At 40.1% G+C, this 25,961-nt stretch overlaps 1 protein-coding gene across 1 annotated transcript in view; it reads left to right on the plus strand.

Annotated features, from left to right (window-relative positions):
• Window positions 1-25,314, plus strand: part of POC1A (POC1 centriolar protein A) — a 95,118-nt gene extending 69,804 nt beyond the window's left edge. The window contains exons 10-11 of the mRNA XM_067568104.1: window positions 7,629-7,763; window positions 25,015-25,314. Coding sequence (XP_067424205.1) covers window positions 7,629-7,763; window positions 25,015-25,113 — 234 coding nt within the window. The 3' untranslated portion in view covers window positions 25,114-25,314. The remainder of the gene's footprint in view (window positions 1-7,628; window positions 7,764-25,014) is intronic.
• The last annotated feature ends 647 nt before the right edge of the window (window positions 25,315-25,961 follow it).

Here is a 25,961-nt window from a genome sequence, read left to right on the forward strand (position 1 = left end):
AGTGGTAGATAGAATGAAAGGGCTACCTGTTTCATCACAAATGATTTCTTCATGGATCGCTTCGTGTATCAGGGCTTGTTAGGACTTGGTGAATGTGCCTGCCCCAATGTTAACAGCTCATTCCATAAGAACACAAGTGTCCTTTGCAGCAATCCTGCCCAAGTACTGATCTAAGACATTTTGTAGAGCGGCAACGTGGTCATCTATTCACACCTCTGCTCACTATGCATGCCAGAGATGATGCCGCTTTTGGCAGAGAACTGCTTCCATCTGTGGGACTTTGAACTCCACCCCCTCCTCCTACAGTCTAGCTTGGAAGGTCACTTACATGGAATTAACATGAGCAAGCACTTGAAGAAAAAAACAGTTACTAACCTTCTGTAACTATTGTTCTTCAAGATGTATTGCTTGTGTCTATTCCAAGACCCACTCGCTTGCCCTGTTGGAGTCAGCCGGTAATAGGGAACTGAAGAGGTGGAGGGTCGGCTGGGCCTTTTAAATGGTGCCATGAGGGTGCAATTCCAGGGGGACACTAGAGTCGACCGTACAGATACCACTAAGGGAGAACCTTCCAGCGAAGTGGGTATGTGGCGTGCACACACCTACTTGGAATGGTCATGAGCAACACATCTCAAAGAACAAGTTACAGAAGGCTAGTAAAAGCTTTTTGAGTGCAAAGGAATTAATGACACCAATAAACAAAGTGAAACACTAAATGTAAATCATAGCAGTTTCTGCTGTACTGCTTTATTGACTGGGTCATTAATGTGTGTCTTGCTTTCTATCATTGAGCCTATATTTCTTTTGACTTTTAAGAGCACCCAGTTATTCATACATCTAAGAACATGTACATAAACATACTAATATATTGGTGTGTTGGTAGCTATTCCCTCATATGCTTTCCCTGAATTATCTTGAGCTGTCTGGAAAACAATAGTCTTAGGGCTTTTGGTAGACGTCCTTCCCACTATCTGTCTTGTTCAAATTCTTCTCCCTGCCCCCAGTACAGAATTCATTTCAGGGTGCCTTAAGCACAGAAACTCTTCTGAATCTGTATTGTTTTTATCCTTCTGAAGTCACAGAACATGCTGGCCCATCAGGGATCGCTAGTGTGCATCCAAGACTGGTAGTGCTTTGAATGTTTAGACACTAAAGCTGTTGATGTCTCTTGTCAAAAATGCTCATGCTGGATTGTGATAGGGAGATATGATAGTCAAGGAGGGTTGGGGAAGGTAAAATAAAAACTACATCCTCCTTATCAGAGACCAGAAGAACTGCCTCCTAGGTTTGGGAAGTAGCAGGAGCAAAAAGAAGAGTCATAACCCTAATCTAAATATCAACACAATTGGCTGTTAAACATAGAGAGAACTTCTGATGTGAATCCTGCCTCTGGCTTCCCTTTACTATAAATATTTTTTCTTTAGGAACAGCTGATAGTGCTTGAAGTTCCACCTCTCAAAGAATTATCGTTCTAAGGTGGCACCACCCATCTTGCTTTGTAATTGAACACCTAGTCACATCTTTGCTAGTTACGAAATGCTATGCATTTACATGAAGCCATAAATCAGAGGGTTGGAAGGGACCGCAAGGGTCATCTAGTTTAACCCCCTGCCAACATGCAGGATTTGTTGTCTAAACCATCTAAGACAGATGGCTATCCAGCCTCCTTTTGGAAACCTCCAGCGAAGAAGCTTCCAAACCTCCTAATGTAGTCTGCTTAACAAATTCATAGGGTATTTGGCTGGTTCTTTGATCACTGATCAGATGGAAAACTGCCTGGAAGCTTTGGGCAATATTTCACCAAATATCTCTTCCTATGATTTAACTTTCCATAGGAAGACCATGGAATTAGTTCTTCCATAATTGTTTGCTTTTATTATCCTATCATTTGAACCTAAACCTAACCTCTAAACTTGCGTTAGACACCTACTCCAAAATATTCGTTTTAAAGAGGTAAGTATTCACTAGTATTATAAGTAATCTAAGGCATAAAGTTTTCCTTGCCAAAATTCACATGGTCTTAGATGACCACAGGACTGGGAGCCAACTACTAGATATACTCTCCTGTCTGGAAAACGCTGCAGACTGCTACTTTCTTCCAGCTCTAGAATGGCAACAAGGAAAATGTGGCCCAAAAAATGTGTGCATAATAACTGATGCATGGAAACCATGGAATTTTGGTACAAAATACAAACCAAATGGAATACCGGGATGCCATGGAAATTGGTCATTCTGAAGAGACATTATAGGAATTCATTTCTGTTGTTTTTCTTGATGCTTTCTTTAAACACTTACTAGTAACAGTTGTCTCTTAGTCTGCAAAGTGACATTTGCTAAAGATAAAGCACAGCTCAGTAGCACGAAGTGAGACCAACAGTGAAGGAGAAAAGCAAGGTAAACAGGAGGGAAGGGATATGGAAAAGATAACCTCATGATAGGGAGCACCCAAGAACTGGGATTGTGGTACTCATGACCTTCCTGATAAATTTATCTTGAAGCTAATGAGAATTTCCACTGGATATCACTGTTACTCTCCACAGATACAGCTAAAGTAACATTTTACCTGTAGTGAAAATAATGACTTTGAAAGAGGCGATTTCAGTATTTTCTTTGTTTGACTTGACTTGCAGAATGAGGTCCCAAATAAGACAACCTGTACAACCGGTTTCTTTCCATTAGTCCCCGTTTTATTCCCACCAAGCCCTCAAACAGTCTAATATTTTTGATATCAGACTATCGATAGTTTTAAAGACTGTTTTTTTCTAAAATAACTATTTTAAAAATTCCAGTTTTTTATAAATTATCTTTTAGTGTCTGACTTATTCTGAATTCCTTTTTTTGTTGCTCTTTTTGTGTTAAGAGGGTTTTAGCTCCCCATTTTAACTTTTGAGGCTCTGTCAAGCAAGGGAGAAATTTAATAGTCACGGTGAAATAGTGAAACTAACTAGAGGCATAATAGACCAGAGATGGACCACAAAAAAACCACAAACCCTTTCTTCCTACCTTCAGTTATATTAAGCTTGGGGGTTAATTGTAACTGTAGTCAGTATAAAGGTTGCAGATAGAAATGTGATAGTGCCCCTTTTTAATATTAGTTTCTCAGAATCTAGCTGAAATTTTATATAATTGTTTATCAATTTACATTTCCCCCTGGCTTATATATTCCAAAACTGATTTGTTCAAGACCCAACAGTATGGTAGTTGAGTAAAATGCTCTCTAGTTAGAACTGTTTTCATAAAAAATTTCAATATAAAGACTTTTGGAATGAAGGCTGATTTATTTCCCTTCCCGCCATGGCCTCCGAAGTAGTTGAAGTGTGCCATCTTTAAATGGGTGTTATAAATAAATCACTTGTTTTCCCTTTGTCACTAAGAACTGTATTGTATTAAAAAAATGCTCTTCCATTCTTCTTCTAATGTTCAGCTGCTTCTCACTGTACTTCCAATGCCTGATAAGCAGATGTTGTTATAAGATATTTAATGGCACATGCATTTGCTCAGTTGTGCTGAATTGTTCACTTGAACTATGACTAAAATAGATTAAATCTTCAGAGCAGTGTTATTGTATTCAGTGTCCTTCCCCAGAATTCATCTGGCATGTTACTTTACAATTTAGTGGTAAGGGAGAACAGGTATGTTTTTGTGTAATTAGGACACTGGACCGTGCTGAAACAATTGTGAAGCTGGTACCTATTTCACGCTTTTGATAGCATGTATTATTTTTGCAGCATTTTCTGTTTCATCTGCTTGAGGAATGGTCTCTTGAACCTATATCCAGTCCCATTGTAGTCACTAGCTCACCACATGCCCTGTACATCTATTAAAAACAAAATAGTTGCTGCTTGTTTTCAAATGCACTGTAAAGGAAACAAAAATACCCCATCACAAAATGGAAAACATCGGTATTTGTATTCTGCTTATTTTTCTTTAGTTGGATGCAAAATTCCAATAGGCCGTATTACTACTTCCAGTATTCCAGACTCAAGTTGGTGGTGGTGATTATGGAAAAGTTTGCAAGGACTTGGGCTTCTCATTAAAAATAAAATGCAGACCAGAGAGCTCCTGCAAATATAAAATTATATTTGTCACTGCAATCTGGAGGACATAGTAGCAGGTTGATAATGGCAAGTTATTTCCCAATAATTCAGCATCAACCTGTCATCGTCGTACTTGCACTGGGCCAAAAGGGCTGGTAGCTGATTCTGGAAGAACTGCCATTCAACCTGGCACACAGTTACATAGCACAGGCTCTTTCCCATCTATTTGTTTTTAAATCAAGGAGAACTTGCTTCAGTTTAAAAATAATAATTTGTCTATTTTTTTTCTAAGCAGGGCACAAAAGAAATCCAGAGGCCACATTCAGATTCAGTATATTTATTAACTGTTAAGTATTCTATCCAGCCTTTGCCCTGCGAAGTCCTGGTCCCCTTTCTTATACGGGCAAAACTCTCATTGCCTTCAGTTTTGGGATGTTTTGGGCAATGGTGTCGTTAACAGGCGTTCTGAGCCTCATCTGTCCCATTTTAATCAAATTCTTATTTAGAATCTACTGGCTCTGTCAGAATCTGACCAAGATGGAAATCTGGATGAAAATACTTTGACTTACCCCTAAAGTAATGTTTCTTGTTGAGGAGGGAAGTCCACATAGAGGAAGGTGGTGGCCCTTTGCCCTAAATGACTTTCAGCCTTCACTTATTACTGCATCCATCACTACTCTGAACTTCTTGGGCTGCAGTTATTTCCTATAATGCCACTTTTCATTTATGGATAGCTGAGCAGAAGCTTCATATACCTCAGAATGCAGCTATTTGCTTTCCAAGTGGAGCATGCTGTTAAGAGGGCATGATTGAGTTGCTTATATTTCTCTTCACTGGCTTCCTGTTTGCTCGTTGGCTACAATTCAGGGTGGTGTCTGTAGTACTGAAAACTCCGAATGGCCTGGAATTTGGTTACTTCAGGTTTTCCTTGACTTCCACCTCTTTCCCCCCCCCCCCTTTTTTTTTTCTTTTTCTTTTGGTGGCAGGTTAGGCTAGGATGTTCTTGCTGTTTGTTTTTAGTAGTGAATTTACTAAGATTTGTGATAGAGCTCTTTCAGTGGAAAGCTCTCCTTTTGGAAATTACTCCCTAGGGTGGGCCATTGTATCCCTGATTTGGTGGTCTAGATAACTGTAGTTATTTGGCTAGGTCTTAATGCCCATACCACAACCCTAGCTTCCCTCAGCCAGATGCTCAGGGCACATCAGCTACACACTTTCCTGGCCATAGTAGTAGCTTGTTAACTACCTTTCTGGTAGTTCTATATATAATGTGCAAGCTAAATGTTGAGGCAATGGGCTCTTAAGCATTTATTTCTTGACTGTTTTTAAATGTGATGTACAAAAGAGAATAACTTGTATAGCATTTTTCAGGATTATAATAAGTTGAACTATTTTTTAAAAGAGAAGCTGTCAGGTTCTTGCTTTGTTTAAAGGTAGAGGAATAACAGTTTATCAGTACAATTACTTTTCTGCTTGAACAAGTCAGCTTCTTCTGATGGGTTCTGACATGAAAATCCGTAAACATTTTGTTAAGTGAAAATGTTGTATAATGTTAGTGTGCTCAAAGCTCAGATACACCGGGATGAGTGTGGAGTAACCATAGACCAGTCAACCAAAATATAAAATCAGTTTGATTAATAACAGAAAAATATGCTTGGGGTTTGTTTGTTGGTTTTTTTTTTGTTTTTTTTTTATGGTGATCACCTGGTGGGCACATCTATTTTTTCTTTTAAGTAAACTCAGACAAATTGCAATTCTATTGGGTTTCCTTTGGGGTTAAATAGCTTGTGATAGAGCAAACTTATATTAGTAAACTAATGTCACAGTTTGGACTGCAATTCTTGGTGGTTAGACATTCCTGGAGCAGATCTAATATACAAATTGTGGAAATTCCTTGTAGGGCTGTGGTTCCCCCTCTCCTCAATAACTTCTTTGCTTAGAATAAAGTGTGTACACAATGACGTTCTGACTTTCTTATCTGTGATCTGCCTGGTTGGGCTGCTGATTCATGTACCTCAGTAGGACTCTGCACAGACACTGCATTACACCAATTTGGTCTTCCAGTACAGTATTGGGGCCTTATCTTGTATTGGGCAGCAGATGGAAGGAATGTAGGGCACCAAGCAATGCAGTTAATACTTAAAACATAAATGTTTCACAATTATGCTTTTCTAATTTCATAAGCTAGGGGATGTCAAATTAATGTGGATTGTTAGGGGACAGGTGGTTAAGAACTTGTCCTAGTCTTCAGATTACAGTATTGTTGTATAATGTGTTCAAGTAACTCACATCAAATAGGGCTGTGACAGCATAAACAGCATTATTCAGAGAAACATTATTTATACTGTGCTTAGGAGTGAAGAAGGCAAGGAGTCATTAGCCACATTCTGACTAGAAATGGGCCTGAGCAGCATGATTTGGATCTGGATTTCCAGCATTCCAAAGTCTGAGTGTCTGATTCTCTGGCTTGCACATTTTGCAGTCATTTATGCTAGTCCCAAGCAAACGTAAGATGCTAACCTTCTAATTTGGTATCGATGACTGTGCAAGGAGGAGGATCAGGTTCTGAGGATGTTTGGATCTAGAGTTTAGGTTCAAATCCATGTCAATTTCTGATAGTTTATGTAAAGTAGTAAGTATTTGAACATTCCGCATAATTTATTAAGGTAGTTAGCTTTCACATTATGAAAAACAGCTTTTAGTTTATTCAGTTGACGCCAGTTGTTTTTTTTTTTTTTTTTTTTAAATATCCAAAAGGTAGAAAAAGCTTTGGGGATTGTCTCACATAAAAGATAAACTTTTAAGGAGGAAGGAAGGGGGAAATTTTAGCAAAAATGTTTGAGTTAGGAGTTTATGTAGTGAAATTATCAAGCTTGCATAACAAAAAAAGCTGAGATTAAAACGTCAAAGTTTGCTTGTTTTTGTTGCCTCCGTGAGGAGAGAGTTCAAGATATAAACAAAATTAAAATGACTGGACCAAAACTATGAATGTTTAACTTGCATGTGTATTGGAACATTTTTGCTTAATTTTACATGCTTTTGGTGAGGTTAACTGTAGAAATCAAGTTTAGTGTAGCCAATAGATATGGGAAGAAAACGTATTGGTCCCTGTATTGTTGATATAAACCTCTGTGCTTTTTACAGTGTTGAACTAAAACTCTAGGAGATATTCATCACCATGGTAACTTGTAAATTCTCATTTATAAGGACATATTTATAATGTTTGTGTGTGCAAAAGTACGCAAATTGTCTCCCTGATCTCTCTTCAGGTACACTTTGTGCTTTTGTAGCACCCTCCATCCAAGTGGCCCATAGCTCTTTGCGAATTTTAACGTGTACCGTGCATTCCTTCCAGGAGTTGCAGATATTATCCCCGTACTCCAAAGGTTACTTTCCCCAAGTCACACAAGTTAATGGCAGTTCTCCTGATTTCTAGCTGTGTGCTGTTGCCTCAATGCCATCAGTTCTTCTGCACAGCACAGATTCAGTTCCCTGGGACAGATTGTACTTACTGCAAACTATCCCTGAGACAAAAATACTACTTCTGTTGCTTGCATTGTACTAACAAATAGTCTCTCTTTGTTTTCCTAGCAATCAGAAATGGATTGTGGTGATCCTCCTAAGAAAAACAAAACTCAAGAATCTACCAGGAACCAGCAAGAGGAGGAGACAAGTCTTGCAGACACCCTGGAGCATATTGTGGGACAGTTAGATGTTCTCACTCAGGTATGAAGTGCTTTATAGGTAATGGGTCATCCGCTGACATCAAATGATATATGAACTTTTTAAAATAGATCCTTAAAGTAAAAATGTGAATAATCTCAAAACTCACCTGTTTTTGTAGAAGCTTATTGATAAATCTCTTTAGAATGATGGATAATGTCAAATTTCTGGGTTACCTTAAAAAATTGTCACAATATCCTTAAAATGTTATTTTTGATAAGTATTAGAAGGACATAAAGAAAATTATAGTCCACAAAACCTGTAACTTAAATATAATCCCATCTCCATCTACTAACTATTATCTTGCTTCAGGGTAAAACACAAACTGCTACTGAATTCAACATCTATGGCATATGTATTATGCCACATCCCACTGACTTCAGTCAGACCAGAATTAGGCTTGTGCTGGTGACTTTTCAAAATCCCACCTTATATTTTATCCCTTTTTGTGGAGCTAATCTTAATTTTTTCAGGGAGTTCTATGAAGCTCATTAGAAAATAATGTAGGAGGTAGTATAAAAATCTAAATTTGGAGCTAGATTAAGCTATTAAAATATCTGTCAGCAGTAACCTTTGTAGCAATTAATTCTTGATCCTTTATATAAGCACTTTATGCTTTCAAAGCACTGTAAAATTTAAATTTGCAATGTTTACAAATCACATACTAAAATTAAGACCACTTTCTGTGTATTCACAAACGTGTGGGGTTCCAAACACTAAAGTAAATGTCTTTAGGTGTCCTGTAAACCTTCTTTCTCTAGAAGTGTGTAAGCCGGCTTGGATCATGGTAGGGCTCTAACTGGTTTAGTAGCATACTGTTTTCTGGAAATTAAGGAAATATGTGCGTTCAATTCATATGTTTTTTTAAAAAAACAAAACAAAACCCTGGTCAGCAGATTCTACATATAATATTCTTCAGTCTGGGGGTGCATCATTACCTTTAGTAAGAGAATTAACTTTAGTTCTAGATCCTCAGCCTGTAAAATCAGCGTCGCAGCATTATCGTTGTTTTTCCCCCCCCCTCCCATTCAAATCCTGTTTTTTCCTTCCACATTCTTCAAATTCCCTCATGTTCCTAAACAGCTTCTATCCTGTTTCTCTCCACCATGCTTCTCACATGTTCATGTCTGGGTCCCACCACAGCTCTGTCTTTTTTGTTTTTGTTTTTGTTTTTAAGCATTATTTTGTCTTAACCAGATTACCTCACCCACAACACACAACTCCTGCCTCCACTAGTTCTGTACACCTCTTTAATTCTAACCACAAACATTTAACTGTTGAAAAAATCTTAACACAATATCCTTTCTGACAATATCACTTAAATAACACTACTCTAAATATTACAAATAGTAGCTTCCTAAAATGATAAACAACGTACAAACTATTTGCACTTAAACAATCCCAGCCAGTAACATGTAACAAATCCAGCACAGAAAAACAAAACATAACCAGCAAATTAAAAAACACCATCTTCAACAAAACACCAGTTGATCACTCCAGTTAGAAAATTGTAATTTCTTAATGGTACCCACGTAGAATGGTAAGATTAAATATTGTATGTTGAAGTGTGGGGAGAAGGTTTGTATAACAGGGTGGAGGATGTTGATGACCTAATGCAAAGAAGACCAATTGATGGTTGTTATTTGGAAAGAGTGAGTGAGAAAATTTAACAAGTGTCTTATGGCTAATCTTAATTGTTATGTTGATGTTACGGTTGTTTAAGTGCACTTACATGTTTTTTAATTAAGGGGGTTTTTTTGTCTGGGAAGGTATAAAAATAAAAATGTATATGCATTTATTGACATAGAACAGGTTTTCTCCTTTGTTTTCTAATATTAAAAAAAAAATCCTGCTCTTCTCATAAAATGCAGAAGAATTTGAATGCATCATAGCATAACACTAATTTTCATTCCAATTCAGTCTTCTGCTTCTGAGGAGCATGAACATGATTGAAAAGTGTGGAGGTTGGGGTGGATTGCTCGATATAGTACTAGTTTTATCTAAATGTATTGAATCTTGGAACACTTACTACTTTAGTGAAAATAGTGAGGTGAAAACAAAAAAAACATTTAGTTTTCTTGTATTTCTACTGAGTAGCATTATAGTTCTTTTGAAAAACATGGAAAAGTGCTTTTAGATCCTACTGATGATCTATTTCAAACAGTTCTGGTTAGCATCTCAAATGTTGTACACACGAATAAAATGGAACCCAGTGGTTTGTACACTGTGTGCTTCACCAGTACGATTGGAATGCATTCCTTATCTTTCATTATGTAATTCTGATCCACAATTCTGGTTATTGTATAATGGGCTCCATTTCTACTATATAGGTGTTTTATAAGAGAAAAAATATTGTAGTAAACAGTGTGTGTGTGTGTGTGTGTGTGTGTGTGTGTGTGTGTGTGTGTGTGGTTTAAAATAGATATAAGCAATGTAAACATACCTTTTAAACAGAGGTTCAGTAACTTCAGAAACTCCAAATATTATTCTGGATGTAGCAGAGAGAGGGAGGAGGAATAAATTAGAACATTATAGGATAAAGTTGAAAATGAAGTCTGAAAAGATGGTGAAATAGCTGCATTTATGGAACATTTTCCTAACTGTACCTACACCGGAATAACACTAAAATGATTTAATTTTAACTTTTTAATCTTAATTTGATGATGGCTGTATCCTTGGGTGCACCCAGTTTAGTTATGTGAGAGTAGATATGTACATTTAACTATATGAAACAATTCCATAACTGTGCAAGCACCGGGATGATATTGTACCCCTTAGTGTGTGACTTTGGGTGAGTGAGACAAGACCATATACAACTAAGACTTCAGAATGCTACAGGTGGGAACAGTAGAAATCCCTATTTGATAGGAGAGTGGTTTGTAGATAACAGGAGGCTAGAGGAGATCAGAAGGGACTGAATTTGTGTTTCTGTGGAATCAGGCGCTCCAAAGGATGGTGTAGCTCTATCAATGCAATGATGGAGGACATAACTAATTGTTAGAGTTTTGGTTAAATTTACCATTCCTTGAGGCCTAGGCCCTAAATTAGCACTAGCCATCTGTATCCATGCAACAGAATAAAGGGGTGTCATGTGCCCACATCTTCCTGCATCATACAGGCTACCTGGATCATCCATTGCAACACATCAGGAAGCAGGCTCTGCAAAGTCACCACTACTCTTTTACACAGGTGGTTGAGGACTGGGAGGAGCCTGGATGACCAGATAACAGTCTGTGCTGTGTGTAGCGCTGACACAGTGCCTTCCACCCAGAGCAAGAGGAAACTGGGAAGCAGATTGTGACTCTGAGTTAGTCATCTTCCCAAGCTGCTCCTGTGGCAGCTCATCTGCATGTTGCCTGTTGCCCAGGACAGATAGTAAAGTGTCAATCTACCCCGTAAGTGGTGCTGCATGTTTGAATTCAGATTCCAGATATAAAGGCTCATTTCTATAAAATACATAAATACCACAGCATTTCAAGTGGTTCTTTTTTAAAAAAAGAAAAAAGTCTGATGTCTCCATAAAATGAAACGTACACAAAAGGTCGTCTTGGAAAAAGACCAGGAGTATATTGACTGTCTTACTGGTGTATTATAATGAACCATTTAATTAATATTCCTGAATACTGTCAGTTAGAAAAGCTTTACTTTCATAAGCAGAACCTTCCAGTTAAGAAAATAAGACAGACTTCCCCTGTAATATTTCCACACATATATATTTGCACATTTGTCCCAGTTTTCCCAGGCATTTTAATTGTTTAGTATTGAGGGAATTTTAATATATTTCTAATTTACTATGTTGAAGGTTGGAATAAAACTGTGATCATGATGATCTTTTGTTCACATTGAAGTACTCAGCTCTAACCTTTTAATTAACATCATGCAGAGAACACATCATAGTTGTGATAAACTACTTTGGTGGGAAATTTATGCAAACATCACATGGATCTCCTATTCATTTGCTAACATCTCTTCTTTATTTAGCCCATCATGTAAGCAATTTATAATGTTAAACCCTGAATAGTGCGTTATGGGGGAGAAAAGATGATTTTTCATGATTTTGCAATGCAGAGAGATCATTAGTACTAGGGAACCAATTGAACAATGTCATCTGATAGTTGAAAACTGTGCTGCTGCCAATGCACATTTTGTTCCATGTTGCAAATTTGTGAAGTTACATTGTCTGCTCACCAATTGTCAGTACCTTCCCTCCTTAAACTGACAGCAAGTTTAAAGATGAAGTGCAGTACTGTCTACTTATGAGACAGCAGGATTATTTTGAGGCCGCTTCCTGCTGGACGTCAGCTGGAAGTACAGGTGATGAAGCTGTAGAGGTGTTATTGCCTGCCCAACTGGACATACGTAAGCAGGCTTGCTTCTTCAGTGAAGCACTCCAACTAATTATAGAAAGATGTATCAGAAGGGGCTAGTGGTTGCTACATACCACTTCTAGGAATGAGACAGTAGGTAAATTTGATGTAGCTAATGTCCATGATGATGCTTCCAAGTTATGCCTGTTAGCATCATGTTATGATGTTTGTCTCTTGGTTTATGCAAATTATTTTAACCAGTATTATTTTTTTCTACTTAAGAGAGCAAATACGTTACTCAGTCTTCCTTTGTTTACTTCGGAAATAAAATGGCCTTAACATGACATGTAAACAAGAATTATGTATTTACAATATTAACTTTTAGTTTTGATTCACTTTGCAAATATTTTTTATTTTTTGTATACTTAAGCATCCTAAATATGAGTGCTATCCTAAATCTGACCTGCAAAGATAAAAAGTTAAAAACTTTAGGCTTCACTTTCCTGAATAGCAGCATGAAATTAATCTCTTTGCTGTTCTCAGAAATGGGGTAAACTTAAAGATGCAGCAGCCAATTCAATAGGTATGTTTACACTGCAGTTAAAACCCACAGCGGGCCTGTGTCAGCTGACTTGGGCTCGTGGGGCTCAGACTATGGGTCTATTTAATTGTGGTGTAGATGTTTGAGCTTGGGCTGGAGCACAGGCTATGGGACCGTATATAGGGAGAAGGTTCTAGAGCTCAGGCTCCACCAAGTGTCTACACCACAATTAAACAGCACTGTAGCTTGAGCCTCGCGAGCCCAAGTAATCTGATATGGGCCAGCCACAGGTGTTTAATTGCAGTGTAGTCGTACCCAATGTGTCCAGACAAGGAGTGGAATGAATATTCTCATAATTTTTCTATGGGGCAACAAAGCTGTTTTCTTTTGGGTAGTGTTTTCATTCAAAACCAGTTTACTCTAGGATATGTTTGGTGTGATTAGAGCAGAGCTGGTATTAAAATATGTTTTAAAGAGTGCTATCTCATACTCTTTCTTAGCTGCACTTGCAGGTCAAGTATTCCTCTGTGAGAGCAGAAGGTCAGTGAACGAATATCTCAGTTGCAATGGAAAAACTGCATGTGGAATGATTAGCTTCCATGGTTAATATACTTTGCCGTAATCACAAACACCTGCAGTTGCCATTATCAATAAGATAAATATATGTAGCACTAGTACACAGTGGGCACTTTGCTGAGGGAAAATAGCTTCTGTTTTGTGTGTAAAGAAAGATGTCTGTTCCAAATGAAAACAGAGTTCAGAATCAGGTTATCATAAAAATTCATAAATTGCTGAGATAATCCACCCACAGAAAAGAGTTTCACATATACATCCAAAACTAATCCTGCATTGAAACCAGGGGAAAAACAACACAGTGAAATGTAGAAGAGTTCCTAAATCCCTGAGATAATCCATAGCAGGAACTAAGGACAAACTAGGTTGTGTGAGATTAAAGGATCATTTCATTTATTCCAGAAGAGATGGGGGTGTGTGGTTTTTTTAAAATGAAAGTTACTAGTATTAAAACACCTTTTGGAGGCAAAAATGAGTTTAATTAAAACTGAAACTGGTCTTCACAAGTAAAGTATATACTGTAGTCTAAAATAAGTAAAGCAAAATCATTATTGTGTTTACATTCAGAAACATTATTCAAAACTTATTCTGCAAAGGAATGAAATGGTCCTTCCCTTTTCTGAGCTGCATTAAGAATAGAACAAGCAGGTCGTTCAGTAAAATTCACTAATGACTTCAAATAGTTGCAACTCACCTGGGTATAAGACAGATGTTGGCTCCTATGCCTCTGTCAGTACACAAACATGCCAGTGGATAATAAGAGATCAGAAGAGAGCCTTTTAGAAAATATTAAATCAATTGGTTTTGATTCCAATGCTGCTGTTCCTTATTTGATATCTTTAACATTTAAGAAACATTTCCATCTGAAAAACTTCTGAAGCAGTGAGAAACTGTTGCTTTTTGGAACCTTAACCTCATCTAGAGGACCTAGATGCTATATTTCATAATTCTCAATACTCTGTTTTTTGAATTAGCTTTAGGCTCTGACTCATTCAGGATATTTCATTTCTTTGCAGGATATTGACAGTGCTCTTTATTATATTCTCATAGCTACTGTTTGTTGGGAGCAACTCTCTGAAATATGCTTGTTTTGATTCCTTTATAATCTTGAAATGTGGAATTTTTTTCCTTCTGAAACTGCTTAAATAACGCACTTATGTACTTCTCATGTGTCACTGTAGTATCATTGCAGGATATATAATCCAAAGATCTGCTCCTGGAAAGGGCTGAGCAGCACCTCCCTTGAGCTGCTCACGACCTTCAGCTTCTATTGTCCTTCAGTGAGAAGGAGCACTTGACACCTCTCAGAAATAGCTTGATGCAGTCCCCCATTGCAGTCAATGGGAATTTTTCCATTGTCTTCAGTGGGTTTTGGATTAGGCCCAAGGTGCACAGCATCTTGCAGGACTGGAACTTAAACTATTACTCTAAACCCTGGGCTTTTGTCCATGTCCTCTCAAATAATAAATCTGTGTTAGACCAAATATGTCTAAAGTGGTTTGAATGCATTTAAAATGACTAATTCTGCAGAGCTGCTATGGAAGTATCAATGTTTAGATCATTGTGAACAATATTTAGCTATGTATATTCAGTATATATTTGTGGCTAAACTAAAGGAGATAATTTTAGAAATATATTGTATCTCTGTGTGCTATAAAACAGCATAAACCATCTGAAAGTTCACCAAATAACACACAAGTGGGGGAGGGAAAACCAAAAATCAAACTTAACAGCCTCCAACCCTAAATATCCCATAGTGTCCTTAAATAAAACGCCAATGTAATATTGAGATAATTTAACCAGTAAAGCACTTTAAAAATTATCGTGTCTTAAATACAATAAAGAATAACTAAGCAAACTCTCATGTTGAAACTTTGATTTAAAATACAACACTTCAGTCTACAGTACTTCAACATGCAGTTCTCTCAAGGTTTCAGCTAAGATCTGTTACTTTGCTGTAACATAGCATGCACGGTTTTGACTTCATTGAATTATGTCACCCACCCCGTCTTAGTTTTTTTTTTTTTAAGACCATTTTTCTTGGTGTAATTCTGACAAAGCTCAGTGCTTGGAGGCTTTGAGTTGCTTTGTGTTTTTTCTTTTCTTTACTTTAATTAGTTTGTATGATTGGAAGTGGTATCAGTCTTTCCCTAGGGAATCGTGCAAGATTTAGCTACTCCAATGCAGTGTTAACAAGCCTAAATAATATCTCGAAGCTGGCCTTGCTCATGTAGGTACTGCCAGGTGACTCCTGATCTCAATCATTAAATATCTGATTCAGATAAATATATCAAGATAAACACCAGTGCAGTTTGGCCATGTTTGTCTTAAGTGTCCATGAGAATTGTGATGAGTGCCTTATGAGGAATAATACACCTAAAACTTCTGCCATAATCTGGAAATTGTTCACCATCTTCTGCAGTATGGTACATGGTCACTTGCTGGTTTAAACTAATGTAAATGGTGCAGTCTCTGTACCTTAGTCTTTAAATCATGATTTGAGAACTTCAGTAACTCAGCAAGAGGTTAGGGGTCTACTACAGGAGTGGGTGGGTGAGGTTCTGTGGCCTGCAATGTGCAGGAAGTCAGACTAGATGATCATTCATGATGGTCCCTTCTGACCATAAGTCTGAGTCTATGTCCTGCTGTTCGTCAGTATAATATTGTGGTGCTTCAGCTCATCTTTTCATATGGCACACACTACCAGGAACATTGATGTGGATATAGAGCACGAAGTCTATTCTGTGGGTTTTGTATTGTTTCTTGCATTAGGTCTAGAAATCTGAGTCAGCCTTATTATACTGGTAGCATTATTATGAGATGATGAAAACTGAAGAAAATGAAATAATGTATTCCTAATGCCAAGATGTAATCATTCCAGTATCTCCTTTGTGTTTTTTGGTTTCAAATCCTTGTGTCTAAAATTAAGCTATTAGGATGTCTTTCATTCATTTTCCACTAAAAGATTTTTGCCATTGTGTCTTGTTCTGATAGCTTCTTTTGCTAGAATTAATACATATCTTTATAAATTAATGTGTGATGGAGAATAAAATCTTAAGAGGTGGGAGCAGTGGCTTTCTTGCAATATGATACAATGCAAGCTAATGCACTGCCAAACTTTTCTAAGGTAAGGTGTTCCAAAAGTACTATAAAAGTACTAGCTTCCACTTATAATAAAACCATCAAACAAGTTTCATCCAAATTTTATTTGAAATAACCAAGATTCCTCATGTTAATAGATCGAGCTGTAAATTCATAAAATCTCAATTAAGTAATAAAATAAAATACAGATTCTGTATTATAAAATTGTTGATAGAGTAGTAAGAAAAATAATCCCAACAATTTCCATAGCATCCACCTGCAGATGTCTTAGTGGGATCGTGCTCGTCCCTGGTATTAACTCTTTGCTCCATATTTTTATCTAATTCACCTTCAGACCCGGGCCAAACAGTATTTCTTCTTCGAGTGATTGCTCACGTCCATTCCAATATAGGTGAGTGCACGCCACCATTCACGGTTCCTGGAATTTTTTTCCCCTTAGCAGATCCCGTAGGGTCGGCTTTGGTGCTCCCTGGAGTTCTGCGCACGTGCCGCGGCATATGAGGCACTGCCGACCCTACAGCCCCTCAGTTCCTTTTTTCTGCCCGTGACTGTTGCTGGAATGACGCTTGCGCTTCGCAAGTACCGTTCCCCCTTTGTTGGACTTTGTTGTTATTGCCTTAGTGTAGTTAACTATTTAAGTACTGTTAAGTAGTGTTAGTTTAGAAGATAGATTAGAAGCCCGGAGGGGCTTAGGGTGGCCGGGCCATGCCCGGGTCATCTGGCTTTAAGCCCTGTGCCTCTTGCGGGAAGGCTTTCCTGCTCAGCAACTGGCACTAACATTGCTTTAAGTGCTTGGAGGAACAGAACAGGAGAGAGAAATGCAAAATTTGCAAGGCTTTTAAACCTAGGACCCAAAAAGACATGGACATTAGGTTAAAAGCCATACTAATGGAGGCAGCGCTCCGCCTGGCCTCCGAGTTGCCCCGATCCACCTCGGCACCGAGCGTCTCCTTGGTGCACAGCGCGCCCCCGGCACCAACATTGACTCGGCACAGAGAGGCATCCCTGGCACAGAGGAAGAAGAAGCAGCAGCACATGGAGCATGGACACGCCCCTGCGCTGCCGGTAAGGGCAGGGTCAAGTACAGAGATGCACCAGCCATGGCCCATTGAGTCCCTTCCGGTGCCTGCCTCTCCGAGCAGGGAGCCTCCCCCAACTACCTGGGGGAGCGCCCCTGCCGACACCGGAGGCTTTTCAGGCGGCAGGAGTCCTGATGGCCTTGCCTACGCCATTATCGCCCAGCTGCACCGGTGCCCCATGACAACAGCCAGGCACTGCCTACAGCTGTTAGGCCACATGGCAGCCTGCACGTATGTAGTGAGGCTAGCTCGCTTGAAGCTCAGGCCACTTCAGGTGTGGTTGGCCTCATCATTCATGCCGAGCAGACACCCCTTGGACTGGGTGGTCACTGTTCCCCCACCAGTCCTAGCCTCCCTAAACTGGTGGTGGACTCCCAGGGCAGTGATGAGGGGTGTCCTTTTCAGAGACCTTGCCCCGTCGGTCACCCTGATCTCTGATGCCTCAGATGTGGGATGGGAGCCCACATCACTGCCAATCTGGGCACTCGGGCTCTGGATGGGGGAGTAAAGGCACCTGCACATCAATGTAAAAGAGCTCAGGGCCATTCGACTAGCGTGCAAGGTGTTCCTCCGTTTCCTGATGGGCAGGGTGGTGCAGGTGCTGACGGACAACACTGCAGCCATGTTTTATATAAACAGGCAGGGGGGAGCGTGCTCCTCGGCCCTCTGCCAGGAGGCCATCTGCCTGTGGGACTTTGCAGTGAGGCAGGACTTCTACTTGTCTGCCTCTCACCTCCCGGGGGTGAAGAACGATGAGGCGGATCACCTCAGCAGGTCCTTTCTACCTCGCCACGACTGGTCGTTGCACCCGGAGGTCGTGACTTTAATATTCCACGAGTGGGGTGTTCCCCAACTGGACTTGTTCGCGTCGTCCTGGAACAAGAAGTGCCCGAGGTTCTGCTCACTCTGGGGTCACGAGCCGGGATCGATATTTGACGTGTTCCTAATGTATGTGTTTCCACCCATTCCGCTCCTGCCCAAAGTTCTCTTGAAAATCGAGAGGGATAGGGCAGATGTGATATTCATCGCCCTGGCCTGGCTGAGACAGCATTGGTTCAGTATGTTGATGGACCTGTTGATCACCCTGACCGTGGAGCTCCCAAGACGGCACGACCTTCTCTCCCAGGACCACAGCCACCTGCTACACCCCAACCTGGACTCCCTGCACCTCACGGCCTGGAGGCTCTGTGGCTGACGGAGGGAGAAATAGCCTGCTCGGTGCAGGTCCAACAAGTCCTGCTGGGCTGCAGAAAGCCTTCAACACAGGTCATGTATGGGGCTAAATGGAAGCAGTTTACCTGCTGGGCAGAGGGTCTGGCACTGGCCTCCTGAGGGGGTATTCCGCTGAGCCTCTTCCTATTCAGGCGATCCTCACAGACAAGAGTACCTGTTCCAGCTAAAGCTTTAGGGTCTGGCACTGGCCTCCCTGAGGGTTCACCTGGCAAATATAGTGCCCATTTCGGCCTTCCACAAGCTTAAGGAATCCATTTTAAGGCACTTGGAGAGGGAAGATCAGGAACAGTCAACATGGTTCTTCCTGATTGCTTTCTATGATGAGGTGACTGGCTCTGTGGATGTAGGGAATGGTTGGACTTTCAGCTTTTGATACTGTCTCACACAGTATTCTTATCAGCAAGTTGAAGTATGGGTTGGATGAATGGACTATAAAATGGATAGAGAACTGGCTTTAGAGCATAGGGCTCAACGAGTAGTGATCAATGGCTCCATGTCTAGCTGGCAACCGGTCACAAGCGGAGTGCCCCAGGGGTCGGTCCTGGGGCCGGTTTTGTTCAACATCTTTATTAATGATCTGGAGGATGGGGTAGATTGCACCCTCAGCAAGTTTGCGGACGACACTAAGCTGGGGGGAGTGGTAGATACCCTGGAGGGTAGGGATAGGATGCAGAGTGACCTAAGCAAACTAGAGGATTGGGCCAAAAGAAATCTAATGAGGTTCAACAAGGACAAGTGCAGAGTCCTCCACTTAGGAAGGAAGAATCCCATGCACAGCTATAGTGGGACCGCGAGCTGGGCAGCCTCTGCAGAAAAGGACCTGGGCGTAACGGTGGATAAAAAGCTGGATATGAGTCAGCAGTGTGCCCTGGTTGTCAAGAAGGCTAATGGCATATTGGGCTGCATTAGGAGGGGCATTGCCAGCAGGTCACGGGAAGTGATTATTCCCCTCTATTCGGCATTGGTGAGGCCGCATTTAGAATATTGTGTCCAGTTTTGGGCCCCCCACTACAAAAAGGATGTGGACAAGTTGGAGAGAGTGCAGCGGAGGGCAACCAAAATGATTAGGGGCTGGAGCACAGGACTTATGAGGAGAGGCTGAGGGAGCTGGGCTTGTTTAGTCTGCAAAAGAGAAGAGTGAGGGGGGATTTGATAGCAGCCTTTAACTACCTGAAAGGGGGTTCCAGGGAGGATGGGGCTAGGCTGTTCTCGGTGGTGGCAGATGACCGAACAAGGAGCAACGGTCTCAAGTTGCAGGGCGGGAGGTCTAAGTTGGACATTAGGAAAAAGTTTTTTACTAGGAGGGTGGTGAAGCATTGGAATGGGTTACCTAGGGAGGTGGTGGAATCTCCATCCTTAGAGGTTTTTAAGGTGAGGCCTTCCTAGTCCTGCTTTGAGCAGGGGTTGGACTAGATGACCTCCTGAGGTCCCTTCCAACTCTAATATTCTATGATTCTATGATTCTATGTTGGTCAGGTTCCTCAGGGGGGTGGAGAGGCTTTATCCGCAGGTCCATGACCCAGTGCCTCCCTGGGATCTCAACCTGGTCCTCTCTAGACTCTCCCCTTTGAGCCCATGGCTTCAGTTTCATGGAAGGTAGCCTTCCTGGTTACCTCGGAGCCCCCCTATACGGTATTCTATAAAAATAAGATGTAGTTGAGGCCACATCCAGCCTTCCTTCCCAAGGTGGTTTCCCAATTTCATTATAACCAAGATATTTTTCTCCCAGTGTTTTTTCCCAAACCACATGGTTCGGAGGACGAGCGGAGATGGCATTCGCTGGAAGTGAGATGAGCCCGGCTTACTACATTGAGAGGACAAAGCCGTTCGTGAAATCGATTTAGTTCTTCATCGCAGTGGTGGAACGGATGAAGGGATCACCTGTCTCCACCCAGCGCATCTCCATGTGGATCACATCCTGCATCAAGTTCTGCTACGAGCAGGTGAAGGTGCCACTTCCGGGAACCATCATAGCGCACTCAACCAGAGCTCAGGCCTCCTCTGCGGCCTTCCTAGAGAGAGTGCCTCTGTAGGACATCTGCAAAACCGCCACCTGGTCGTTGGTACACACCTTCACGTCCCACTACACCATTGTTCAGCAGGCGAGAGAGGACGCGGGATTCGGCAGAGCCGTGCTGAGGGCAGCTCACCGGCAACTCCTACCCACCTCCAAGGTATTGCTTTTTAATCACCTATATTGGAATGGACATGAGCAATCACTCGAAGAAGAAAACGAGGTTACTTACCAGTAACTGATGTTCTTCGAGATGTATTGCTCATGTCCATTCCACACCCACCCTCCGTCCCTGCTGTCGGAGTTGGCAGAAAGAAGGAACTGAGGGGCCGTAGAGCCGGCAGTGCCTCATTCCGCGGTATGTGTGCGGGATTCCAGGGGGCACGAGAGCCAACCCTACGGGATCTGCTAAAGGGAAAAAGTTCCGGGAACTGTGCACGGTGGTGTGCAATCACCTATATTGGAATGGACATGAGCAACACATCTCGAAGAACATCAGTTACTGGTAAGTAACTTCGTTTTGTTGAAATGACCAGTCATCTGGCTGAGCTGATCATACTTCCCAATTATCCAGAGGGATGTGTGTCATTCCTCTCTTGTGTCAAGATCTGCTGCTGTGTTTATTGAGGAGTTGGTAGCCAATAGTTATAATGCTTTGTGCATTGGGAATTACTAATGGGACCTGCTTAATCCCCCCAGACTCTGTTTTTCAATAGCAAGGTGGAAAATGCTTAGTTTTCCTTTGACAGCCACTAAACTGGTTTCTGTTGAAATTGAATTAACACCTGTTTCTCCTTAGCTCTAACCTTCACGAGAATCTGGACTAACTACCGCTCTTATGCTTAGCCTCAAGGTTGAACCTGTTGTATATTAGATACTTCTACTGCTTAGCAAATCAGAGATGGAAATGTATAACAGCAACATTTTCCATGCATTCAAATTAGTAGCATTGACAGCACAAGCTCACCATGTTGCATGAGGAGGATTCAGGGTGGATATAGTCAACCAGAAAAAAAAAATCCCTATTATGATTTGTGGGTAAAAAAAATTACTGGAAACAATAGTATAATATAGAAGTAAAGTCCTGTCATTTTTTAGGACATTTTGCTGCATGATGCTCTGGTGCAAGTGTCTTCTGTTCTAAAAATTAGATATGTATCAAAATAACAAAGTGCAAGATAAGACATGTTGCATTTTAATATATAATAAACATTTAATAGATAATGGGAAATCTTGCAGTGTGAGGGCCCATAACCCAGTCAAGTTTTGACTCTAACTCTTCTAAACTACACATTTGAGGGTTACAGTAGAGGAACATTGCAAAAAAGATTGGGAGGGTTAGTAGAAATTGTATTGAATCAAATTTTTTTCTGCCGAAAGTCTTAAATTCTGCTCCACTGTTTAGAGTCTGTTCAGGAAACAGTTACATCTTTTTTTTTATTGACAGCTTCAAAATAATTTTACACACATTGTGATTTTTCCTCCCTGATTTTAGTCCTTGATTATGTCCCCTTTCTGCCAGACTAATAAATTATCTGTTTTTTAAGCTTTTACTGTATGATATGTAGTAGTGACTGTATATTCTTACAACATGAGAGCATTTGGTGATCAGAACTCTTTTTTTAAGTTGAGTATGTGGCTTTGTGTAAAAATGAATTCTGGTTTATTTTAGCTGGCAATATTTTTCTCATTTAGGTTTAATTATGACAAGTAATACAATCTGAAAGCAAGAAGAACAACATATAGCAAACTTAATGGTGTGCAATTCCTTTTACCTGCCATAAAGGACTATTTTAAATTGGAAAAAAAAAAAGTAGCAAAAAACCGTAACAACTGTTAATTGAATAGAAGCGTCTCTTCAGTGTCTGTCACAGTAGTTGCTTTTGAACAGTTTTAGCACCTACACAATTGTAGTCAGAAGATTTTAAACCTATATTTATGGATTCTGATTTTTCACTTTCTGCATTTGATGCATTTTCTGTGTTGCTTTTGGCTATTTTTCCATATTGCCACTTCCAAGAAAAATTTTATTTTAGGTTTATTAGAATTGAGATTGTATACACTGGAGCAGGAAATGGTTGTGTTTGACTTACATTTGTTTAATTGCTAACTAAATAAGTTTGTTTTGGTTTTTGTTTAAACAATCCCATTTGTTGTATGGATCCTGTGTTGCCACAGTTTGTAATCATGCGATCATTGATACACCCAGAACACATCCTTAACCCATTGTAGATTTCTGCCCTCCTCTGTGGGTTCTTCCCTGTTCCTCCTTCAGACAGCTAGTAGCTAGATAGGATTTCACACATTGTGGCTAATCAAGCTGACTTGACTGATTATAAATGGCAAAACTTCCATTGACTGCAATTAGGTGAAATCCTGTCCCTGTAGAGTCACAAGTCTTAAAGCCCATCATAGCTTTCAACTTCCCAGGCCCGAATGAGTAATATGATACAAGACAAAGCCTTAAAATAAGAGACTAATATGAGGGGCAGTGGAAACATAAAATAATGCAGGACTGATGTGTTTACTGTAAACATTTCTGTAACTGGAGTAGCACAATGCAGTCCTGCTGTAAATAACTTGCAATAGAAATTAACAGATCATTTATGGGTGGTAGAGGTAAACTATAAAGGGTGAGGAGGCTTGTTGTCTATTGGTTAAATGTCATGACTGGATGTTGAGTTGTAGCGGTGGTTTGAGGGAGTTCTGCACAGTATTTAATATGCCCAGCATTTTTACCAGCTCACTGTATTTCTTTTTGTTCCATCCATACTCTGAATTTCAGTGTAGCTACCACATTTAGTATGGTAAAAGGGCAGTAGAGTGCCTTGGTACCTTCACTTGTGCTTCTACATACAAATAGATTATAATTTACAACACTTCAAAATAATTTTGCGGGGACTTTCATAGCACTGGTTTACAAAATACACTGATGTTAAATACCGTGATGTTTTCCTAGTTACTTGAGTTTCTTTACTAAAAGTAATGTCAATGATACAAAACATCTTTTTCACACAGAAGTCCATTTATAGGTAGGGCTTCTGTTTTTAGGATTTATTAATTGCATTTGGGGGAGTTATTTTTAGCAATTCATGAGTTCTGTGTGGATGTCAAAATAGGGATTTTGGGGGGACTTTCTCTTTTTGTATAATAGAGTGTAATGAGTAATCTTTATAATGTTCCCTAGTGCACTTTAATGTGATATTAGTTCAAACTGCACTGTGTTAAAGTGCACTGAGGAACTTTTAGTGCACACTAGCAGGTTCTACACAGACCAACCAATGAGCAGCACATTAATGCACTTTAGACATCACACCCCGATAGTCTGTATTACTGCTCCATGTAGAGGAGCCCCTGGATACTAGTAATTATTTCTGGTATTTTTCCAGTGTTTATTGGATAAATGCCAATTTTGTTTGGGTGGGTGGGTGTGTATGAGGAAAAAGAGAGGAATATTTTGTGTGTTTAAAATAGGGCTTCTGATATTCGGTTTTAACTGATAAACTAAAAATTCTCATAAATTGTTTGATTATATTTAATGGTTTCTATATCTGTCTAATATTTCAATATTATCAACTGCTCTAGTGTCCTTGAAATGCACTCTTACATTGCTGACTCTTTGATTACTTCAAAGTAATCAATAATTGACTTCAAGCAGAACATTTATCTCCATATGATTAAAATATGCTTCCTGCATACTGTCTTTCTATATCTAGATTTTAGAGCTACGAGAAACAGCTAGTGATCATATTTAGAAGGCATTAATCACAGTGTCTTTAGAGGGTACAAACACAATGTTAAGCGTATCTAAGAATTTTTATAATTGTTTTTGCAATTGTGCCTACTCTAGAAGTGTTGTCTTTTTGCCTGTCTTCATTTCATTTCTGGTCTGTTTGTTTGTCATAAGTCAGCAGCCCATCTCTAAGCTAACTGACACAGCAATCAGGAAAAGGGAAAAAAAATTGGAACTAAGACATGAAATCCAAGACAAAAAAGGGAATAACTACTCAAATCACCTGTATGCCAGGGGCTTTAAGTGAACACCTATATCATGAGCTCTCTGGTATTTGGCATTTTAGAAACAGAAATTGCTTATACGTAAAGGCGGACAACACTCCACCAGAGAGCGAAAATGAAGAGGAAATTTGGGCCCATGCTTTCATATAGTGCTCAAGCACCCATAAATTAGGGCCAGATTTTCAATTGAGCTTAGCAACTCCTATTCCCCTCAATAGACGTTACTGAGCATTAATCCCTTTTGGAACTTCTGATCCTGTAGAATAGACCTGGAATAGCTTGTGATAAGTTATATTTAGCAACTGTACTGAGCAGTAAGGGTGCCACATGTGGCTTATCTTCATACATCATTCAGCAGCACTCTTTATTTTATTATTTCACTTTTCAGACTGTTTCCATTCTGGAGCAGAGACTGACACTGACTGAAGACAAGCTGAAAGAGTGTCTTGAGAATCAGCAGAAGCTCATGCATAGCAAGGGGAATTGATTCCACGAGGGGCTGATAAAGCCAGCATTGTCTGGAGGCTTGGGGTTTTGGTTGTGTGTTTCTAATACTTTGGGTGCATCATTTTTAACAGATGGAATTACTTATTTTATTACAGTAAAATGTACAGCCAATGGCATATGTAAATACACATTTTTTGTTACTGTAAGAATAAAATTCTCTTATTGTACTAAACACAGATAACAGTTTGTGATCCTTTGACGTAACTACCTGTTGAGCAATGGTGGTGCTAGCCCATTGGGGGCCCTAAGCAGGAATATTTTTGCACCACCACCCTCAACACAATAAAAAACAAATGGGGGGCCCCTTGAGCTGCTTGGAGGCCATAAGCAATTGCTCAGTTTGCTTATGTCTCATGCCGGCTCTGTTGAGAGTACAGGTATTGTATCTGGGGTGGAGGGGAAGGCCAGATCCTAACTTCTCAGAGCTGCTGCTGAGTTAAAATAGTTAATCTGAGCATTCTGGAAATGTGAAGCATCTGAAATGTGCTGTCCCACATTTGCTGATCTATTGTTGAGGTGTCTGTGTGCGCTGGTGGGGGAGTTTGCTCACAGGCAAAGAATTCCCAAATACTGGACGAGCACCTCTATTCTAAAACTGTAGAAAGCATCAAATGGAAAACATGACTCATGCTTTTAGAAGGTTTTGCCTCATCCAAGTCCCAAATGGCTGCTAGAGAATTTGATGAAGAGCACTTTAAAATCTGAATGTCATTTGCACAAAGAGCATATTCTTGTGTGTGGGATCAAGTCATCTCTTACGCAGTGTGTAGAAAGGGAAAATAGCAGGGCCTAAAGCTAGATGAGAGGTACCGGCTAGTAAGAGACAAT

Source organism: Emydura macquarii, unplaced genomic scaffold, assembly GCF_026122565.2.
Source record: "Emydura macquarii macquarii isolate MOO-44397 ecotype Brisbane River unplaced genomic scaffold, CSIRO-AGI_Emac_v2 contig_2846, whole genome shotgun sequence".
NCBI classification, from domain to species: Eukaryota; Metazoa; Chordata; order Testudines; family Chelidae; genus Emydura; species Emydura macquarii.